This window comes from Populus alba, chromosome 13 (assembly GCF_005239225.2).
Source record: "Populus alba chromosome 13, ASM523922v2, whole genome shotgun sequence".
NCBI lineage: Eukaryota > Viridiplantae > Streptophyta > Magnoliopsida > Malpighiales > Salicaceae > Populus > Populus alba.
Window position 1 is genome coordinate 14,238,604 of NC_133296.1, and position 18,689 is coordinate 14,257,292.

An 18,689-nucleotide genomic window follows, 5' to 3' on the forward strand; every position below is an offset into this window, starting at 1 on the left:
TAATTCATGTTTTATGGGATCAAGTTTGTTTAGTGATTCATTCTTAAACTTTCGGTTTTTGATGTTTTTGGCTTCTACAACGTGAAGATTGAGATGTTGTGTCATAATTTGATGAAACTGTGTTTCAACATATATATATATATATATATATATATATATATATATATATATATTTAACTCTAATGAGAGAAGTGGTTCATGTCATGTTTGTTTTAAAAGGAATCACTTGAAGTAATTGGTTTCTTCAGATGGTTTTGTCTCGAAGCTTCATTTATGAAACTCGAGGAGGGGCCCCTTATTGGTTTTAATGGGATTAGCTTTGTTCTTGGGGATAGAATCATCTATTTCATTGATGTTGTGGGGAAGTTTTCTAGGCAAGAAAACTTAAAATTTCTTCTAAGGTGGTTTCGGTTTTGTTTCTATACCATTCTTGTTGGCCACCTTCCTTCTTAGTTCTTGTCCTCTCTGTTCTTTTCCTATCAGCCGGTGGTTATAAAGTAATCTGAAAAATGGCTGAGAAATGTTGTGTTTTTGTGAGTAGATTTTGTTTGCAGTTATAAAACCATGCACAGCTGTTTTCTTGTCTTTGTAAGAATTATGGTTGCTCTAGACTCTGTCTGTTGTTGGACATGGGCTGGCCTGGTTAGTTACTGGCTTTTTTTCTTTGTTAAGTTGAGCTGGATTGAGTAGTGGTTAAGTTAATTCAACATCTAGGTGAAGTTAATTCAGGATCCAGGTTCAAATAATAAGGCAACGATACTTATTGATTGGAGGTGGAGTTAATACAGGATCTTGGTTCAAATAATAAGGCCACGTTACTAGTTATTCGATTGATTAGAATAAGATGTGCTTGTAAAGTCATGTGATCATGGATCTGGTTCCTTTCCTTGCTTAATATCATCCACTGTTGTATATTGCAAGGATAATTCGAAATGATGAGTGATAAAGTTCGCATCTCATGTACTTTTGGCTCTGCTGGTATAATTGATCTTGAAGAACGTTATTGTTATGTGCAAGGATATGATCAAGAGTTCTTTGTGTAATCTCATGGTTATATATCCTTGAGTGTGTTCTTTGGATGATAATCCTTGAAGTCGCTAGGATAATGAAACCAGATCGAAAATTCAAATTGTCCATGGCATAGAACTTTCCCATCTAGAGGCGATTGATGTTCTTAAGGAAAGACTCTTTTGCATCAAGGGGTTATTCTTTGATGATTTATTAGATGTGCTATCCTCTAATGATAGGTGCGGTTTTCACCATTTAAGTTGAAATAGGAAGGTAGTTGGATGGCTGTTCTTATTCTGGCCTTATTCTCACCTACCAGAACAGTTTTTGTGCAGATCTCATCCAAGCTTGAAATCTAGAAAATCGGAGCCTTCCTTGTTTCTTCCAAGGTCCTTTAAAGGATAAGAACAGCCTACCCACATGGCTAAAACTCTTCAATATATTGTTATACTTAATTTACTTCCAAGGCTTGGGTTTCTTTGATCTTCTTTTTTATATCACTTTGTAGAACAACCCATCTTAGCGTATTGTTTATGTTTGAACCATTTTATGCAGCTTACCTGTAATGATGGGACACCTTTGAATTTATTAATATATCTAACCTCCCCAAATACTGATGGTTATCAAAATATGCCTGCCTTCTTGCATAATTGTATTCCATTGTAGCAGAGATAACTGTTTTTCTGATCCACTGATTTATGCCTAACCCTGTTTCTTTGGCATATTTTCAGATCCAAGGCAGCGGAAAATTCCCGACTTGAACCAGACACCATGGCCTTAGACCAATACATGGAAGAAACTGTGGCTCAAAATGACTATAATACAGAAGATAAGCCATCACTGCCAAACTGGAAATCTGTTTCTGAGACAGTCAAAGATTCTGATGATAGCCCCTCCAGTGGTTTTGATTGCAATATTTGCCTAGACTCCGTGCATGATCCGGTGGTCACTCTTTGTGGTCACCTCTACTGCTGGCCCTGCATTTACAAATGGCTTCATTTCCAGAGCATCTCGGATGAAAACCAAGATCAGGACCCACAACAGCAATGTCCTGTATGCAAAGCAGAAGTTTCCCAATCTACAATAGTTCCACTCTTTGGCCGGGGCCAAACCACAAAACCCTGCAAGGGCAAAGCCCCCAATCTCGGTATAATCATTCCACGAAGACCTCCTGGTCGTGCATGTGGTTTCGACTCACCAAGATCACCTATTGCCACCAGCAGTCCTCGAGTAACACCGCAAATTCATCATCGGCATAATTACCCGCATCAATCACAACGCTACTATTCTCAGCCAGGTAGTAACTCTACTTCCCCGATGCGTAGCTCAGGGGGCTCTGCATTGAACATGCCTGGGCCAGAGGTCGGGATGTTCGGCGAAATAATGTACTCAAGGGTTTTCGGTAACTCGATAAGCAACATCCACAGTTGCCCAAATTCGTACCATCTTGCTGGAAGCGCCAGCCCAAGAGTGAGAAGGCATGTAATGCAAGCTGATAGGTCGCTCAGCAGAATCTGCTTCTTCCTCTTCTGCTGTGTATTTTTGTGTTTTCTCTCTTTCTGACCGAAGCGTTTATGTTTTTTAGACGTCGTGTATACCTGTAAATTACAAGTCCAAGATTATACAGATTCAGCTGGATGCGCTATTAGATGTGAAGAAATTTTACTTGTCCCGTGCTGCGATATATGTAATTATGAGTCCTTTATCATGAGCTTTATCTTGTAACTTGATGAAACATCTTGCCCGTACTGTTTTGGCCAGATTAATGATCAAAGCTTTGGAATCTCTCTCTTTCTTAGAGTTCAGAACCAAGGAAGGAGTCGAGTATTTTGAGGTTAGAGTTACCACTGGGACGAAGGCTCCCAATATTGTAAGAGTTGTAGTTTGCTTGAAGCTGAGGTTTTCTTCCATTGACACGCATTTTCCTATAAAGAACTAAAATCTAAGCTCACCCCGCGTTAACTCCACCTGGGAAGCTTACCTTATCATGAATGTCATATGCCTGCACTCAGACAAGTACCACGACGGATGTTCTGTTCTCTGAATCAAATCCAACTACAGACAGAGATGCGCATTGGCTGGATGAGCATGAATGCAAAATCTTCTTATCTAGAACAAAGTTAAGTTACACTGTCAGCACTGGCATTGATTGTCTGATGAGCCACTTTCCACGAATTAATTTGTGGTGGGGATCACTGCTCTATTAATTTAGCACCCCCATGCCTTCAATGGAATGCCAAAGAAAAGTCCGCAGTGGCTCCAAAAAGCCACTGAAATGTCAATTTTGACCCTGTGTAGTATTGATGATGGCTGATGGGCATAAGCTGCCATGACTGTATCGAAGGATAAGATCTTTGAAACTTTAGATTTGGCATGTGCGAGAGGTTTTTTTTTTTATGTGGCTAATCTCAAGGTTGCATAAGATTATTTTAGTGGTTAAGGAAACAAGCCTATAAATAAGTGTCTGGATTCACTTAATCAGAGCATTTTGACTCATAAACTAAGTATATTAATGGGTTTACCGAATTCTATGTTATTAATATTAAAAACGAGTTTGTTTTTATATTTTAAAAACGTGTTTAAAAAAATTAATTTTTTTTTATTTTAAAATAACTTTTTTAAAATAAAAAAATATATTTTAAAATAAAAAACACTTTAAATATAAATAACTATATGATTCTAAATAAACTAAAAAAACAAATATAGATGATGATGGTGTCTATAAGTGGTGGACATGGTAAAGTATATAGTGTGGGGTATAGTGTTTTTTTTTTTTTTTTAATAAAAAAAAAGAAGTGATTAAACTCTAAAATTATAGCATGATATTATAGAAAGGTCAAGAAAAGATTATGACAATCTCTAAAAAATTTAAAATTCAATAATCGAGAAAAAACTCGGGTATTTAGATTAGCTAAACTAATCAAATCCTTGTAAACCTTAACACTTAAAATAAATATTATAATAAAAATAATATTAGCCTTGTAATTGATCTGGAAGTTGATCAAATTTGACTGATGGAGCTCAAGGCATGGGAAGGAGCCAAAAGAGGTCACTACCACCATTGAAATGAGGTCACTTCTCTCCTTATTTAACTCCGAAAGGTTGCAGCCAGGTTTGAATGGAGTTCGTGTCTCTCTAAAGCCAAAATAGTTCACATCCACCCCAAATGGAGCCTGGAATTATGTGTTTCAAGGAAAATTAATTAAAAAGTTGTACATTTCAGCAATTTAAATTCAATGATTTCACTTTATAAATGGGTATTCGGGGTTGGATTTATTGATATTTATATTATATCTATTATATAGGATAAAAAATTTAGATATTCATAAATTATTAATTAAATTTCGAGTATTCAATGAGTATCTATTATTTACTATTATTTATTAATTAATAAAAAATAAAATAGTCAATATATATATTTGAAGTATGTATATTTATATTAAATGATATATATATATATATATATATATATATATTATGTCAATATTAAGGTATTTATATATATTTTTTAAAAATCTAAATATTCCACAAATATATTTATATAATATAAATATATGTTTCGGGTTAGGTTCAAACGGATTATAGGTTGGTTTAACAATATTCATACTCTATCCATTATCCATCGGCTTCAAAAAACTCATACCCATTTAGGTTGGGTCAGTAATTATCAAGTCCAGATTAAATTTTCATCTCTAATTATGAGGTTTGATCATCATAAAAAAAGGGAATTTACATTTTATGTGGTTCTCAAGTTTTTAGTCTTGGCCTTTTCATTCATTTAATAAAAGTTTGGATACTTTAACCCATTTGTTTTAAATTTTGTGATTGTTTGGGTAATTCTTTATAAATTAATCTTTATTATACATGACGGAATGGTGTTGATATATTTTTTTTATTAATGTGGATGTCCAGGTCAGTTTGCGTATATCTCGACTAATCTTATGAACCTTGAAGTTAAAGACCATGTAAGTTTCCAGTGGCCCTGATGTTTGTGGGACTCAAACTGGTAATCTCTAGAAAACAAATCTAGAACTTAACTAGTTGAGCTACGTTTCTTAGAGTTGTATTGACGGATTTAATAGTATAAGTGATGGAGGGGCTTGGATAACAGCAAATTGAAAGAACAAGGGTTGGTGTCCTGTCAATTCTTGTCATATATCCTCAAAAAAATTGTTGTTGTGAGTGGTTAAGGAGTTTGTTTCATTCATTAATTTATAAGTTTAAATATTAAGGTTAATATCTAGAAGAAAAAATATTAAATTTCTCTTAATGTACTAAGATTCAGGTGGAAGATGAACTTTTAAAACACCAGATTTTTTAGTCTATAATAACTATGGAATATTTTTATTGATATTTGTGTATGGTTGCATTTTTTTGCACACAAATATATATACATAAAAAATTCAATTAATTTTATTTATACGTACATATATTTACATTATACTGAACAATTATTTTTTTAACAAAGTACAAAAAAAATTAAAAGGCCAGGCAATCGCCTCCCTTCTATATATATCACCGAGCTCTGCACCTGTTTATATATCTGAGTACATGGATGGTCTATCCCAGAAAGTTTGGAACAAGATATATCTCACAAATAATGGTCTATTTGTATATCTCCAAGGATCTTTTCTAAAAAATATATATTATGACAGCAAAGTGTAATTCCTAGCAATCAAAATAAATATTCCAGGTTAAATGCTAGCTCACCTATATAATCAAGCAAAAGGAATGCCATGATCAGACAGTGTTCTTAGTAATTGAAAAGATTCCAGGCTATTATGAAGCTTAATTTTCACTGAATAGAAATAAATAAAGATCCAAATCCTACCAAAACAAACGATTCAATCTTCTCTTTCTAAGGTTTAAGAACAGTTCCAGTAAACAAAACTATGTCGGACACCTCTTCCTTAACCATGAAGATGAAAGGATGATCTGCGATATAAAACATGGAAGTAGAGGTGGTGGACAAGGTTGTCTTGCACCTCCAACCATTATAAGAGCACAAGAAGCAGCAGCAGCTTCTGTACCTTCCTCGTTTACTTCAATAAAAGATTTGTGAAATATATGTGAAGCGTGCGTAAACCAGATGATTAAGAGGAGAGTTCACCATCTCGGTAAAATCCCCAACAAGCTTGAAAGGCAATTTCAATCCCAATTTTTCCATGCTCTTCGAAGCTTCAAATCCATAAGAGAACTTAAATTTCGGAACCGACATCTTAGAAAGCTTTGAGATTCTTTTTTAAGAACAATGATTGATCGGAATTGATATTTTGCACCAGTTCTTGCAGTCCATCATGTTTGTCAGGAAGAAAGTAATAAGTATGCATAGGAAATTGCTTGTTGTCTTGACAAATTTCATATGGAAGTTTGAGAATCTTGAAACCTTCAAATGATATATAAAAATAGCTTTCCCTGATGATTTTCATGAAAGGAACCTCGACAGTTGTTCCATCGAGGAGGTGAAAGTCTTCATGCCGTGTCCTTGAAGTGTCAAAAGGACGACACCATTGTACTTTGAAGTAGAGTTCATTTGCAAGAATGAGTATCGTATCTTTATTGATGAAATTACCAGGTGGGATAAGATCTTTGACGAGTCTTTTTGTTTCATTTTCTGCCCACGATAGTTCACTTCGTTCCTCACTTGCTCACCCTTCACAGGAAAAAGAAAGAAGGAAAAAAAAATGCACAACAGTTTATTATACTTCTTGAATTCTACTGATCACATAGAGGTTAGTGGATATATCAGCAACATTTTCAGATTCAAGAAAACCCAGCAATTGCTCCAAAGTACGGCCCTTCGAAGCCAGCATATTAAGCAAACAATTCAATGAAATTAAGTGGAGACATAACGAAGTTTTTGTTAGGGTTTTCTTTGATTTCATTGATAATGACTTCACAAGCAAGACGCATGCAAAAATCCATGTTTTAAGTACAAGAGTTTGTATTCAACAAACAATGTATCGCTGCTGGTTTTAGACTCAAAAGTTTTTTTATTTTAACGATGGCTTTTATAGCATACAAACCCTAGTCCTTAAGTATCACTTAGGACCCACAATAGAACCGCTTGTTTTCTTGTTTTTTACTTTTTTGGGAAAATAAAGCGAATAAATCAGGTCATTGACTGGATTGCACCCATTTAACTCTGATCCAATTTAATTTAAAACCACGAATTTTTGTATGATTCGGGCAGGTATGTTTGCAAAGCATGGGCAGACATGTTACAATCTCCCAAGTTTCATAAACGCACACCTACGTCTTTCAGATTGTGGCCTTGTCATCCATAATCTTTTCACACCAGCAAGGCTCTCGTTTATGCTTGTTTTAGTGAGTGGAATTTCACACCAGCAACGCACTCCTGGACGTGTAATGGATAGTAATGATGGTATATATTTTATTGTTCTATCGACATGATGATGACAGTGTCTTATAAGCTGCAAATCTTGTAACAGAGCAAGGGCGGAAACTCCCTGGTCTTCCTACAAGAGTTTCGCATGTTCATTAGTAAAAATGTACACATGCTTGACTCAGGGGTGTTTAAAGCTGTCATCCCTGCCGCTCAGACTGATAAATCATACGATCTTTTGGCTTTGACAGTGGGAGTCCACATGTCAGGGAGAAATTTTGGTGTAACGTATACCTGCAATGTGATCTGTCATGCATTTATTTCCGAACATCGATCGATACCTGTTGATGGGGTTATTTACTCTTCGATGTCGGATACGTTCGTTTGAAATGGAGCTCTAATTTCTGTCTCAAGCCAGTAATTTATTTAGAATCTCAAGTTTTGGTTCTCAAATACATGGATAGTTTCGAAAGGTGGACTTTGTACTTACAATCTGAAGACGGAACTGGTTCCTTTTATTGGTTCCTACCAACAGGGACAAGCCTATTAATTGTTCCAAATGGCTACATTCCTTTATTAGAGAGGGCTGATGAAATTGCACAGGAGAGATATTTCTGCCGAGTTCCGATGAGGATGAGCCATAACAGTGGTTCTTGTGTTATTAACGATCTTATGTTTATCACTAGAAAATTGAATCGGGGGCATAGTTGTTCTTTATTCGGTGTTGCTACCGGTGTCCCTTCAGGGCTTGGCCTTCAATTGCTTTCGTCAAATGAAAAGTGATCAGAGTTTCTCAATAACATGTCATTGCTTTATTAAAATTCATAAAATCTCAAGAAAGTGTCCAATAAGTTTCAAGTGGATGGAAATATACAGTGAAAGAAATAAAATCAACCCACTCTAACCACTTTGAACGACAGCTTCACTGTCTTCATTTCTTCAGAGGACCACTTTGAACGACAGCTTCACTGTCTTCATTCCTTCAGAGGACCACTTTGAACGACAACTTCACTGTCTTCATTTCTTCAGAGGGGAATTGCTCAAGGATTCCAGCATAGAGAATCATAGCTGGATAATGGCATTTTAACAAAAATCACAAGCCAGCAATTACATCAAATAACTTCCCTTCAAATTTAACTCCTTTCTGAATCATATTTAAGAGGACAATGCCGCAAGAGTAAATTTGATTTAATCTTTACGCATAATATGTGAGGTTAACCTCAACCAACCCTTGATTTAATATATATAGCAAGAAGAGAAATTGTCCCACATATATAGCGTCTATAGTCAGATATCATATGACAAGAAAAAAAGGGAAACTTTATGCTTTACCAAAGACTAGTTAACATACCTCAACTGCAAGGGTAAAAGGATGTCCACTATGAGATATTCAGCTTACCAAAATATAATAGAAACAATCACATGATTCTTAGGCAATTTAGTTAGTTCTCCTCTCAAAACAGCACGAGTCAGCGCTGTCCTCATCCTTGAGCTCCATAAATGGTGTTTCTCCATTTAAGGTTAGATCATCAACTTCCATCTGACAAAAGGTTCTGGCAATGAGGTTTCATCTGTCAGCAGTGTCCTTTAAATATCATTCTTACCTGGCGAGACAGGATGATGTTCACTGACAAACTTCAAGAGTTCTTCAGCTGCCTCTTCATCTCCCTTACTTTCCAAATACAAAAGACATGTTTTCAAAGTATAAGGATTTGGCTTCCATCCTGGTTTGCTTATTGAAATTGCTTTCTTTAATGTTTCTACTGCCTTTGCCATCTGACCACCAAAATGATACCCTGTTGCCAAATGATCCCATGAGCTTGCTTCGAGCTGCATCCCACTCTCAACAATCTTGTTTACATATTCCTCAGCCTTTTTCCAAAGGCCCTTTCTGGAATAAGCTCTAATCATTGTATTTGGTATTCGAATGTCATAAAGCGTCTTACGTGATACCCACTCCTCCGAAATCCACTCAGCCCATCAATATCACCCAACCTCATCAATGAGTTTATCATACATATATATGTTGAGTTGAAAATCCTCCCTGTATTCTTATATGAATTCCATACACGATATACTCCATCTTTATTCCCAGCAGAACCATATAAAGTAAGGAGCATTTCATAAGCATGTGCTTTTGTGGTGCCCACCATTGGAGCAGTTAATTCCTCTGCTCTCTTCAACATTGCTATAGATTTTTCTAATAGGCCAGCTTTTAAGTAACCATTTGCCACAGCAAAAAAAGTATGGAAGTTGATATTGATGAGAGAGTCTGTTTCCATCTTCATTAGAAGTTTCTCCATTTCCTCAATGTTGGAGGTGGCTACATATGCATGCAATCTGATGTTGAATGTGTAAATGTCACTATTAACCCCCTTTTCTTCCATCTCTTTCACCAGGGCCTCTAGTTTCTCATATCTTCCCATATGAGAATAGAGGCTTAGCATTACATTGTAAGAAAGAGTTTGTACAAGCCCCAACTCCCTCATCTTTTGCATTGTGGCCTCTGCTTTTTCCAAGTGCCTTTTGTGGGCATAGCAGTTTAAAAGGGCACCATAAACTTGGGTGCCTCTCAAATGGTCAGGGATACTGTTATAATATTCCTCTGCTTGTTCTAAGCCATGAACTTTTGAAATCAAATCCAGCCGAACCGCAAAGTCTCCAGGTGATTGTTCAGAGCCCCTTTCATCACTCATCCATTGTGAAATCTAACACAAAATAGAATGAAGATTAAAAAATAAAGATTATACAATCGTATCTCACTTATCAAAGACAAACCAAAGACCAATTAAATCGATAATCAGTCTTGCTAAACTTTATTTTGGCCCCATTTAGCATATAAAATTGTTCAGAACTCAATATACTGTACATGCAAGAAAAACATGCAATCGAAGGTAAACAAATCGATATCATTAACCTCATTTACAAAAAAAACCTTGTCTCTTTATTCTACTTTTTCCACAACTGATAATTGTGTTTATATTCGACCATATTAACTCATTATTTTATGCACCCCTAATGAGTGACTTTTATATACCAAATTATTAGTGTAACCTCAAAAAAATTGAAAGTTATAATCTTTATATATACCTAAAACAAGTAATTCATGAAGCTATACCAAACCTTCCACAAGCTCTCATATTAGCCTATCAGTGAGCCCTTATAAAGGTATATCCACGAGCTTCAAAGGAACCAACTCATGTCCCTAAGTTAGTTTGAGCTTTATCTAACTCAAGCTAAGCTCATTTATCAAGCTTGGCTCCTACTACCTCAAATTACAGTCAAGATAAGCATAGTTGTTTAATTACAAAAAAAATCAAGAACCATCAATATTATTAGCCAAAACATCGTAACATCCAACAATTCAATTTAAAACAGCAAAGAAAAAGAAAGCCTTTCACAAAATCTCCTAGACAAGTACTAAATCAAACAGAAAAAGAAAATAAAAAAAGAAGAAATTTTCCATTTTCATTAAGACGCAGAATTTCAATCTTTATGGTCTACACAAAAGAAAAATGCAAATGGATTGTTAAATATTGAAAGACCTGAAGGGCATGGCTAAAGCGGCGATGTCTGCGAAATAGCTTGATAAAGTTTTGAAGATCAGATTGTTTAATGGAATTGCCTTCCTTAAGCCATTGCTCTATAACTGGAATTATGGAGAACTTTGGATTTCCAGCCCTTGAAATCCTAAGTTTCAAAGAGTCTTTCCGTTGTGTACTTGTGGAGAAGGAGAGAGCCCTTAAAACTTTATAGAGGAAATAATAACCTTGGTGATGCTGCTGCTGCAGCCATGGCCTGGGGTTTGATCTCGAGAGAAGATTCATAATCATAGGAGAGAAATGGGAGAGAAGATGATCGATGGCTTTCAGGGTTCTTTTAGGGTTTAAGAGGCCATTTTAGTTTTAGTTTTAGGGTTAGTGGATTGGACTTTAGGATATTGTTAAAAGGCTTTGGTACATGGTAAAGTTTGGGTAAAAGCCCATTTACTCTCTCTCTCTTGTTTTATTTTTATTATGAAGAGGTCCATGGCTATACAATGGAGAGTAATCTCTCTTGATCTTTTTTTTATTGAATTGCAAACGTCTTTACTCTTCTATCCTCCAAAAAGACTCACATTATTTAAGGAGCTTCCTCTTTCCGTTTTTTTTTTTTTCTTTCCCATATATATATATTTTTTTTAATTTCACTTTTAAAATTTTACACGGAAGTTACCTTTAAACTTACTAATTGAATCATATAAAAAACAACTTACCTATAATTTAATTTTAAACTCGTGTTTTACAAGAAATCTAATTAAAATGTTTTTCATTTATCAATTTCATTTTTTTTTAGGATCACTTCAGAACAATTTATATATAATTTAATTTTAAACTTAAACTAGTTAAAATTTAAATTAATAATAATATCAAATAATTTTGTTTGATTTTGTCGGACTGGATATTTTCTTTTTAAACAAGCACGCATCTATACTGATATATTCACAAAAAATGAAGTTTTTTTTTTTTTTTTTTTTTCTTCTTCGTTTTTAGACTTTGATCTATGCATGGTAATGTAGAAAACTTGTTAAAAAAAAAAAAAAACCCAATCTGGTCATCCATGAAGAAAATGGGACTTAAGTAGACTAAGCTTGTCAAGGCAAGACAAATTCCCAGAAATCAATACTCAATACAAATCCTCAAACTCTTATCCAAAGACATTTCTTGCAAGATTTATATATACCAGTGTGATTGTGAGGATGGACAAATTCAATCAACTGATCTTAGAAAATTCAAATTCACTTGTTATCAAATTTTGGGATTAAAGAAAACATCAAGAACTAGAACATGGATGAGATAAACTTGTTTGAATGAACATGGATGATCATTCTTCATTTAGCAGTAGAGCTGAACAAAAACTGGATTCAGAACTTGAAAGACACCCAGCTCATGACCGTATCTCAAGTTTTCACCCAAAGCTCCATTCACAGAGGAAGATGAATCCAGCCAGCAACACAAAGGTGGCTTGTCTGCCTGTACAAAATGCATTATAATGTTTAAGATTTTCCATTATATTTCTCGACAAACTAAAACTGATGTCACAACTTCAAGTCCGACACAAATCTTGCTGCATTATGCATAAAAAAGAATGCTCCACTAGAGAAGTTAGAAAAAACTCCCAATCCTGAAGTTCATAGGCAGTTGAATACCAGATAGTTGCTGCAATATAAAATATTTTCACCTTTTACCAGAAATCATGCATCATAATTCAGCGCTGTCATTATCTTTAACCTCGGAGAAAGCAGGTGTTTCTCCATTAAGAGTCTGACCATCACCTTCCAGATCAAGTGCTCTGGCATGGAAGTTTCCTTTTTTAGTACAAGGCTTTAATTTATCATACATAGCTGGAGAGGAGAAAATGTTCCCTGACTAACTTCGGAAGCTCTTCTTCTCTTTCGACAACTCCCTGACCTTTTTAACCCTGAGGCATGCAGTCAATGCATAAAACTTTGGCTTCCATCCTGGTTTACTTATTGAAATTGCTTTCTTTAATGTTTCTACTGCCTTCACCATCTCACCACCAACAAGATATCCAGTTACCAAATGATCCCAAGAGCTTGGAGGAAGCTCCATCCCGCTACAATCTTTTTTACCAAGGCCTAAGCTTTTCGTCAAGGACCCCTATTGGAAAAACCAGCAATCATCAAATTTGAAATTTGAATGTCAAAGGACGTCTTCCTCGATACTCACTCTTTCCAAATTTCCTCAGCACAATCAAAGCCATCCAACTTCATCAATGAGTTTATCATATGTTGATAGCCCGAGTTGAAAAACCCTCCTGCATCCTTGTACTTCTACCATAAACGATATATTCCTACTCTATTCCCAGCAGCACCATATCCTTGCAAGGAGAGCCTCATAAGCAAGCCTTTTTGAGTTACCCCTTGTTTGGGTGATTAATTGCTCAGCTCTCTTCAACAATGCTACAGTTTTCTCAATTAGTCCAGCTTTCAGGTAACCATTTGCCACAACAAAACAAGTATTCCAGTCAATGCTGATGAGAAGATCTGTTTCCATCTTGTTCAGAAGTTTATCCATTTCCTCAATGTTGGAAGAGGCTACATAATCATTCAGCCTAATGTTTATACATGTCACCATTGATTCTCTTTTCTTTCATCTCTTTCACTAGAGCATCTAATTTCTCATGCTTCCCCATCTGAGAATAGAGGCCTTAGCAATAAAATTACAAGGGCGTGCCTGTACAAATCCCAACTCCCTCATCTTCTGCATCAGGGTCTCTGCATTTTCCAAGCACTTTTTGTGTGCGTGTCCAAAAGGGTACCATAAACCTGGACACCCCTAAAACGATCTGGAATCGTTTTCCAAGCACTTGTTCCATACCATGAACAGTTGAAATTAAGTCCAGCCGGACTGCAAAGACTCCAGTTGATTGGTCATAGCCCCTTTCGTCACTCATCCATTGTGATATCTAGCATAAAATGAAATGCAAGTTTCTTGAAAAAATAACTACGATTTTAAAATCATTTTTCACTGATGAAGAATATCATATCTAAAAATACAAATGGTGATTAAGTGCAACCACAACAAATATCAAAGAACCCTCAATGCTATAAGCCCAAAGATTTGTAAAATCCAACAATTCAAACTAAAAGAGCAAGACAAAAGATACTCTTCAAGAAAAAATGTGTGACTAGTACACAAACAATCAAACTTTATACAATTTGCAAGCAAACCCAAAAATCCAACTTTATGAAATACCTGAAGGGCATGAGAAAGGCTTTTTTTTTTTAACCAAAAAAGCTCATTTTAAATCTATTTTTACCTAAAAACACTTACTAAACATCCTAAACTTGTCAGAAAAACACAAAATCAAACTAGAAATTTTTTTTTCACAAAATCAAATTGGGAAAAGAATCTTCTCCCACTCCCAATTTATGTTTTATGGCGAGGAGAAGGGCAAAAAACTACTTAATGAAATTCCTCTCATCGAATGAGACCTTTTGACATAAAGACCAATATTTTTTGTGGTTGAAAAATGTGGTCAGCTGATGATTTTCTTTGTCTTTGTCATTATCTGATGACTTTTTCTCTTCTTTATCAAACAAAGGGATCAAAAAATGACAAATAAATTTTTGAACCAAAACAACAAAGTGGAAAACTACTGGGACCAAAAACAGTTTTTTGCCAAAATCTCTAGGGAAAAAAATGTCAAAAAGACGCTGGACAAATATAAGATTTAAAAAAAAAATTCAATTTTTTCCTCCTTTTTTGCCTCATTCTCCAATCTGATCCCAAAATGCCAAGAAAGTCTTTTGATAGCACAATAACCGCATTGAAAATAAATCAAAATAATTTTTAGACTCAATGACCAAACAACAAATTTTCCAAGAATAAAATTGCAAATAAAAAATAAAATTGAGAGACTGAATTAAAAAACATAAAATTCCAGGGGAAAAAAATTATTGTCATCCATAGTGTTTTGTGGAAAAGTTTAATGAGGAAATGACATACCCTTTGGTTTTTATTTATTTATTTAAATTAATTTTAATATGCTCATGAAATATTGCGTATTTCATACCAAATGCATCTAAGAAAATCCCGTTAAAACTATGTTGAGTCTAAAATTTGAGTTATCTCTGTATATGCATATGCGAGACAAATCAAATATAGAATTTTGAGCTCTCTAAAAAGTTAACTGAACTTCATAAAATTTATCGTGAAGTTTTCATTCCATACATGCCAAATCATGAATTAGTAATTACATGTAATCTCCAAAAAAATCCCAATTGTTATTTCAAGACTTCTCTTTCTTTTTTTAGAATGGAATATTTACAGAATCCCTATATATAGATCAAACTTTATTCCATGGTATTTACCTCTTTCTTATTCTTAAACAAGTCTCCCAAGAGAGTTTGATTATCCTTGATTTATATTTCAAACTTATGACCTCAAACTAAAAGAATCTTCTTTCATACCTTCTAAACCAATTCTTTGGGACACATACGTAGCAACAATGCTTTCAGAAATTACTCTGAAATGGGAATCCATTTCATGTTGGGGGTAAATAAGATGATCCAATTCTCATCACTTCAATCTATAATTCCAAATAAAGCTAATCTTCTACAGCTGAAATTAGTATTTTGCATGTTTTAAAGGAAGTGTGTTAAAAATTTACAATCCAGAGAGTAGGTGGAGAGAACACAATGCGTGCAGCATAAAGAAGCATGAATGGATTGGTCAGTGTTGTTTCAACTCAATTCAGAGGTCAGCAATTCCAGCAGATGGCATAGCTTCGAATTGAGGATCTTGGTTTATGTACAGGTCTACAAAAGCAAGTCAAATGACAGATGTTGAATAAATTTACATAAAAATGGTCATTCCAAGGAAGGGCTGGCCTCAATATGCTCTAATTTCATTAACATGTGCGAGGAAGATGGGTAATATTATCCCTACTTCTATGCTTGCACGCCATAATGACCACAACAAAAAATGAAAAAAACCAAGATGAAACTACACTTTCACAAATGACTTACCATTCTTTCGCAGTCAGTTTACTTCTCAAAACATCATATTTCAGCACTATCTTTGTCTTCGAACTCTGTGGCAGCAGGTCTTTCTCCATTAAGAGCCTGGTCTTCACCTTCCATATGATCAAGGGCTCTAGCACACAGGTTTTCTTTGTCAATGATACTGCTGTTTAACCTATCATAAGAAACTGATGATGGATGACAATGTTCCTTAAGTATCTTCAGAAGGTCTTCTATCTTTTTCACATCTTCCCGACCTTTCAAATACTCAAGACATGCAGCCAAAGTATACACATTTGGCTCCCAACCTGGTTGACTTATTGAAATTGCTTTCTTTATTGTTTCCGATGCCTTCAGCATCTGACCTCCTACATGATATCCAGTTGCTAGACGATCCAATGTGCTTGCTTCGATCTTGATCCCACTCGCTACAATCTTGCCTACAAATGCCTCAGCCTTTTCCCATAGGCCCTTTTTGGAATAAGTACTGACCATCAAATTTGGAATTCGAATATCAAAACATTTCACAATGGAAACCCACTCTTCCCATATCCTCTCAGCACCATCAACATCATCCAACTTCAGTAATGAGTTTATCATGCAAAGATAGCTCGAGTTCAAGGACCTCCCTTTAGTCTTGTACAAATTCCACACACGATACACTTGTTCTTTATTCCCAACAGCAGTATATAAAGAGAGAAGAGTTTCACAAGCAAACCTTGCTGACTTACCACTGATTAGTTGTTCTGATCTCCACAACATTGTCAAAGTTTTATCAATTAGGCCAGCTTTCAAGTAACCATTCGCTGCAACAACATAAGCATACCAGTCAATGCTGACGAGAGGATCTGCTTCCATCTTCATCAAAATTTTCTTGATTTCCTCAATGTTGGAAGTGGCTACATAAGCATTCAACAAAATCTTGTATGTGATATTGCTAAAACAAATGCCCCACTTCTCCATCTCTTGCATTAATACCTGTATTTTCTCATATTTCCCCATCTGATAATAGAGGTTTAGCATTACATTATAAGACAAAACATTTCTTACAAATCCCATCTCCCTCATTTTTCGCATTGTGGCCTCCGCTTCCTCCAAATGCTTTATAGTGCGCATAGCAGTTTAAAAGAGCACCATAAACCTCCAAGCCTCTCAAACTCTCAGGAACGCTATTAAAATATGTCACAGCTTGTTCCAAGCCATGAACTTTCGAGATTAAATCCAGTCGAACTGCAACATCTCCGGGTGATAAATTATGCCCCTTTGGTCACTCATCCATTGTGATATCTAACACAAAAACAAAATACTTAAACAAATTCCAAGGGAACAAAAAAATTTAGGATGTTATACTAAATATCAAACATTTAGCTACAAGATTAAGTGGAAAAATCAGTTTCAAAATACTACTATAGCCTGCACAAACTTTCAACTAAAGCTATAAGGCTACTCAACGATCTTTTCAACAAAAACTAAAACAATTACCAATTTGCAATGATACCCAGAAATTCAATAGCCATAAAAGACAGATTGAATCTATACAAAGCATCAATGCAGATTTAACAATCAATAACTAAATGGGCACAAGCAAAAACACTAAAATAAGTAGATAAAAGAGAGAGGGACCTGAAGAGCGTGGCTAAAACGATGGATTTTACGGAGTTTTCTGATGAAGTGTTTGAGGTCACTATTTGTAACCACTTGGCCTTCTTGAACCCATTTTTCTAAAACTGGAATAATAGGGACCTTCGGATCTTCCACCATGGAGATCCTACGGTTAAGAGAGTGGGATATAGCGGTTGTGTCTGTGGAAAAGCAAAGAGCCCTTAAAACTCCATGAATGTGAAGGGATAAACTTGGGTTTGATCGAACAAAGAGGTTCATTTCATGGAGCAAAAACAGAGAAATCTTGAAGCTCTTGAGTTGTGGAAGGCTTTTGTTTTGTGGGTTTTAGAAAGGGTTTTATTTGAGTAAAATATATTCTAGTCCCTATTCTAGAACTTATTATGAATTAGTCCTCCATTTTGAAAACTCTATGATTTAATTCATTGACTCTTCTTTACTGTTGTCGTATTTAAAATATTTTTGGTTTTCTTCTACACTCTTACCATGTTGGTTTTTATATATAAATTAAAATGTACATTTAGGATTTATAAAAAATTATATAAAAAAAAATGTTTACAAGAGACTAAGATATAGCCTTATAGGTTTAACAAAGGAGTGAAATTGTAATTGAATTGACAATCCAGGGACCAAAGAATCAAAACTATAAAAATACTTAAAAACAAGTCAATTAAGGCCAATAATTAAAATCTAAAAAATAATAAATTATATCAAAATTAATCAAATTATTAAATCGTAGCCTTTATATATATATATATATATATATATATATATATATATATATATATATATATATATATATAAAGGAGACCTCAGTTAGAAAGCTAATAAGCTAGTTGTTTGACAACAGATTATTTTCTCTGTTTTGTTTTTGATAAATCAAAATTCAGAAATGAATGTACTCAAAATCCAAATTCAATACATGTCTTTAATTCATCATAAATTGCTGGATCGAAATGACAATGCTCCATAACTAGCTTGGAAAGCTCTTCTGCTGCTTCCACTTCTCCCTGGCATTTCAGATATGCAGCTAAAGCCTTAGTATTCGGCTTCCTTTCTGGTGTTCTTATTGAAATTGCTTTCTTTATTGATTCGGCTGCTTTCACCATCTGACCAGCAACACAGCATCCAGCTGCTAAAAGTGTATATTATAATCTACACTTTAAACCAAGGTTGTAAATACCGTTT

At 34.9% G+C, this 18,689-nt stretch overlaps 1 protein-coding gene and 3 pseudogenes across 1 annotated transcript in view; 1 reads left to right on the top strand and 3 right to left on the bottom strand.

Annotated features, from left to right (window-relative positions):
* The window catches only part of LOC118050395 (E3 ubiquitin-protein ligase RMA1H1), an 89,514-nt gene extending 86,721 nt beyond the window's left edge, over positions 1-2,793 (top strand). Inside the window, exon 2 of the mRNA XM_073403808.1 lies at positions 1,740-2,793. Within this exon, the coding sequence (XP_073259909.1) occupies positions 1,780-2,571 (792 nt within the window). The 5' untranslated portion in view covers positions 1,740-1,779 and the 3' untranslated portion in view covers positions 2,572-2,793. The remainder of the gene's footprint in view (positions 1-1,739) is intronic.
* Positions 2,794-8,143: 5,350 nt separating this feature from the next.
* LOC118042778 (pentatricopeptide repeat-containing protein At2g20710, mitochondrial-like) lies at positions 8,144-11,267 on the bottom strand (annotated as a pseudogene).
* Positions 11,268-12,762: 1,495 nt separating this feature from the next.
* On the bottom strand, positions 12,763-13,810 carry LOC118042781 (pentatricopeptide repeat-containing protein At2g20710, mitochondrial-like; annotated as a pseudogene).
* Positions 13,464-17,798, bottom strand: LOC118042779 (pentatricopeptide repeat-containing protein At2g20710, mitochondrial-like; annotated as a pseudogene).
* Positions 17,799-18,689: the final 891 nt, after the last annotated feature.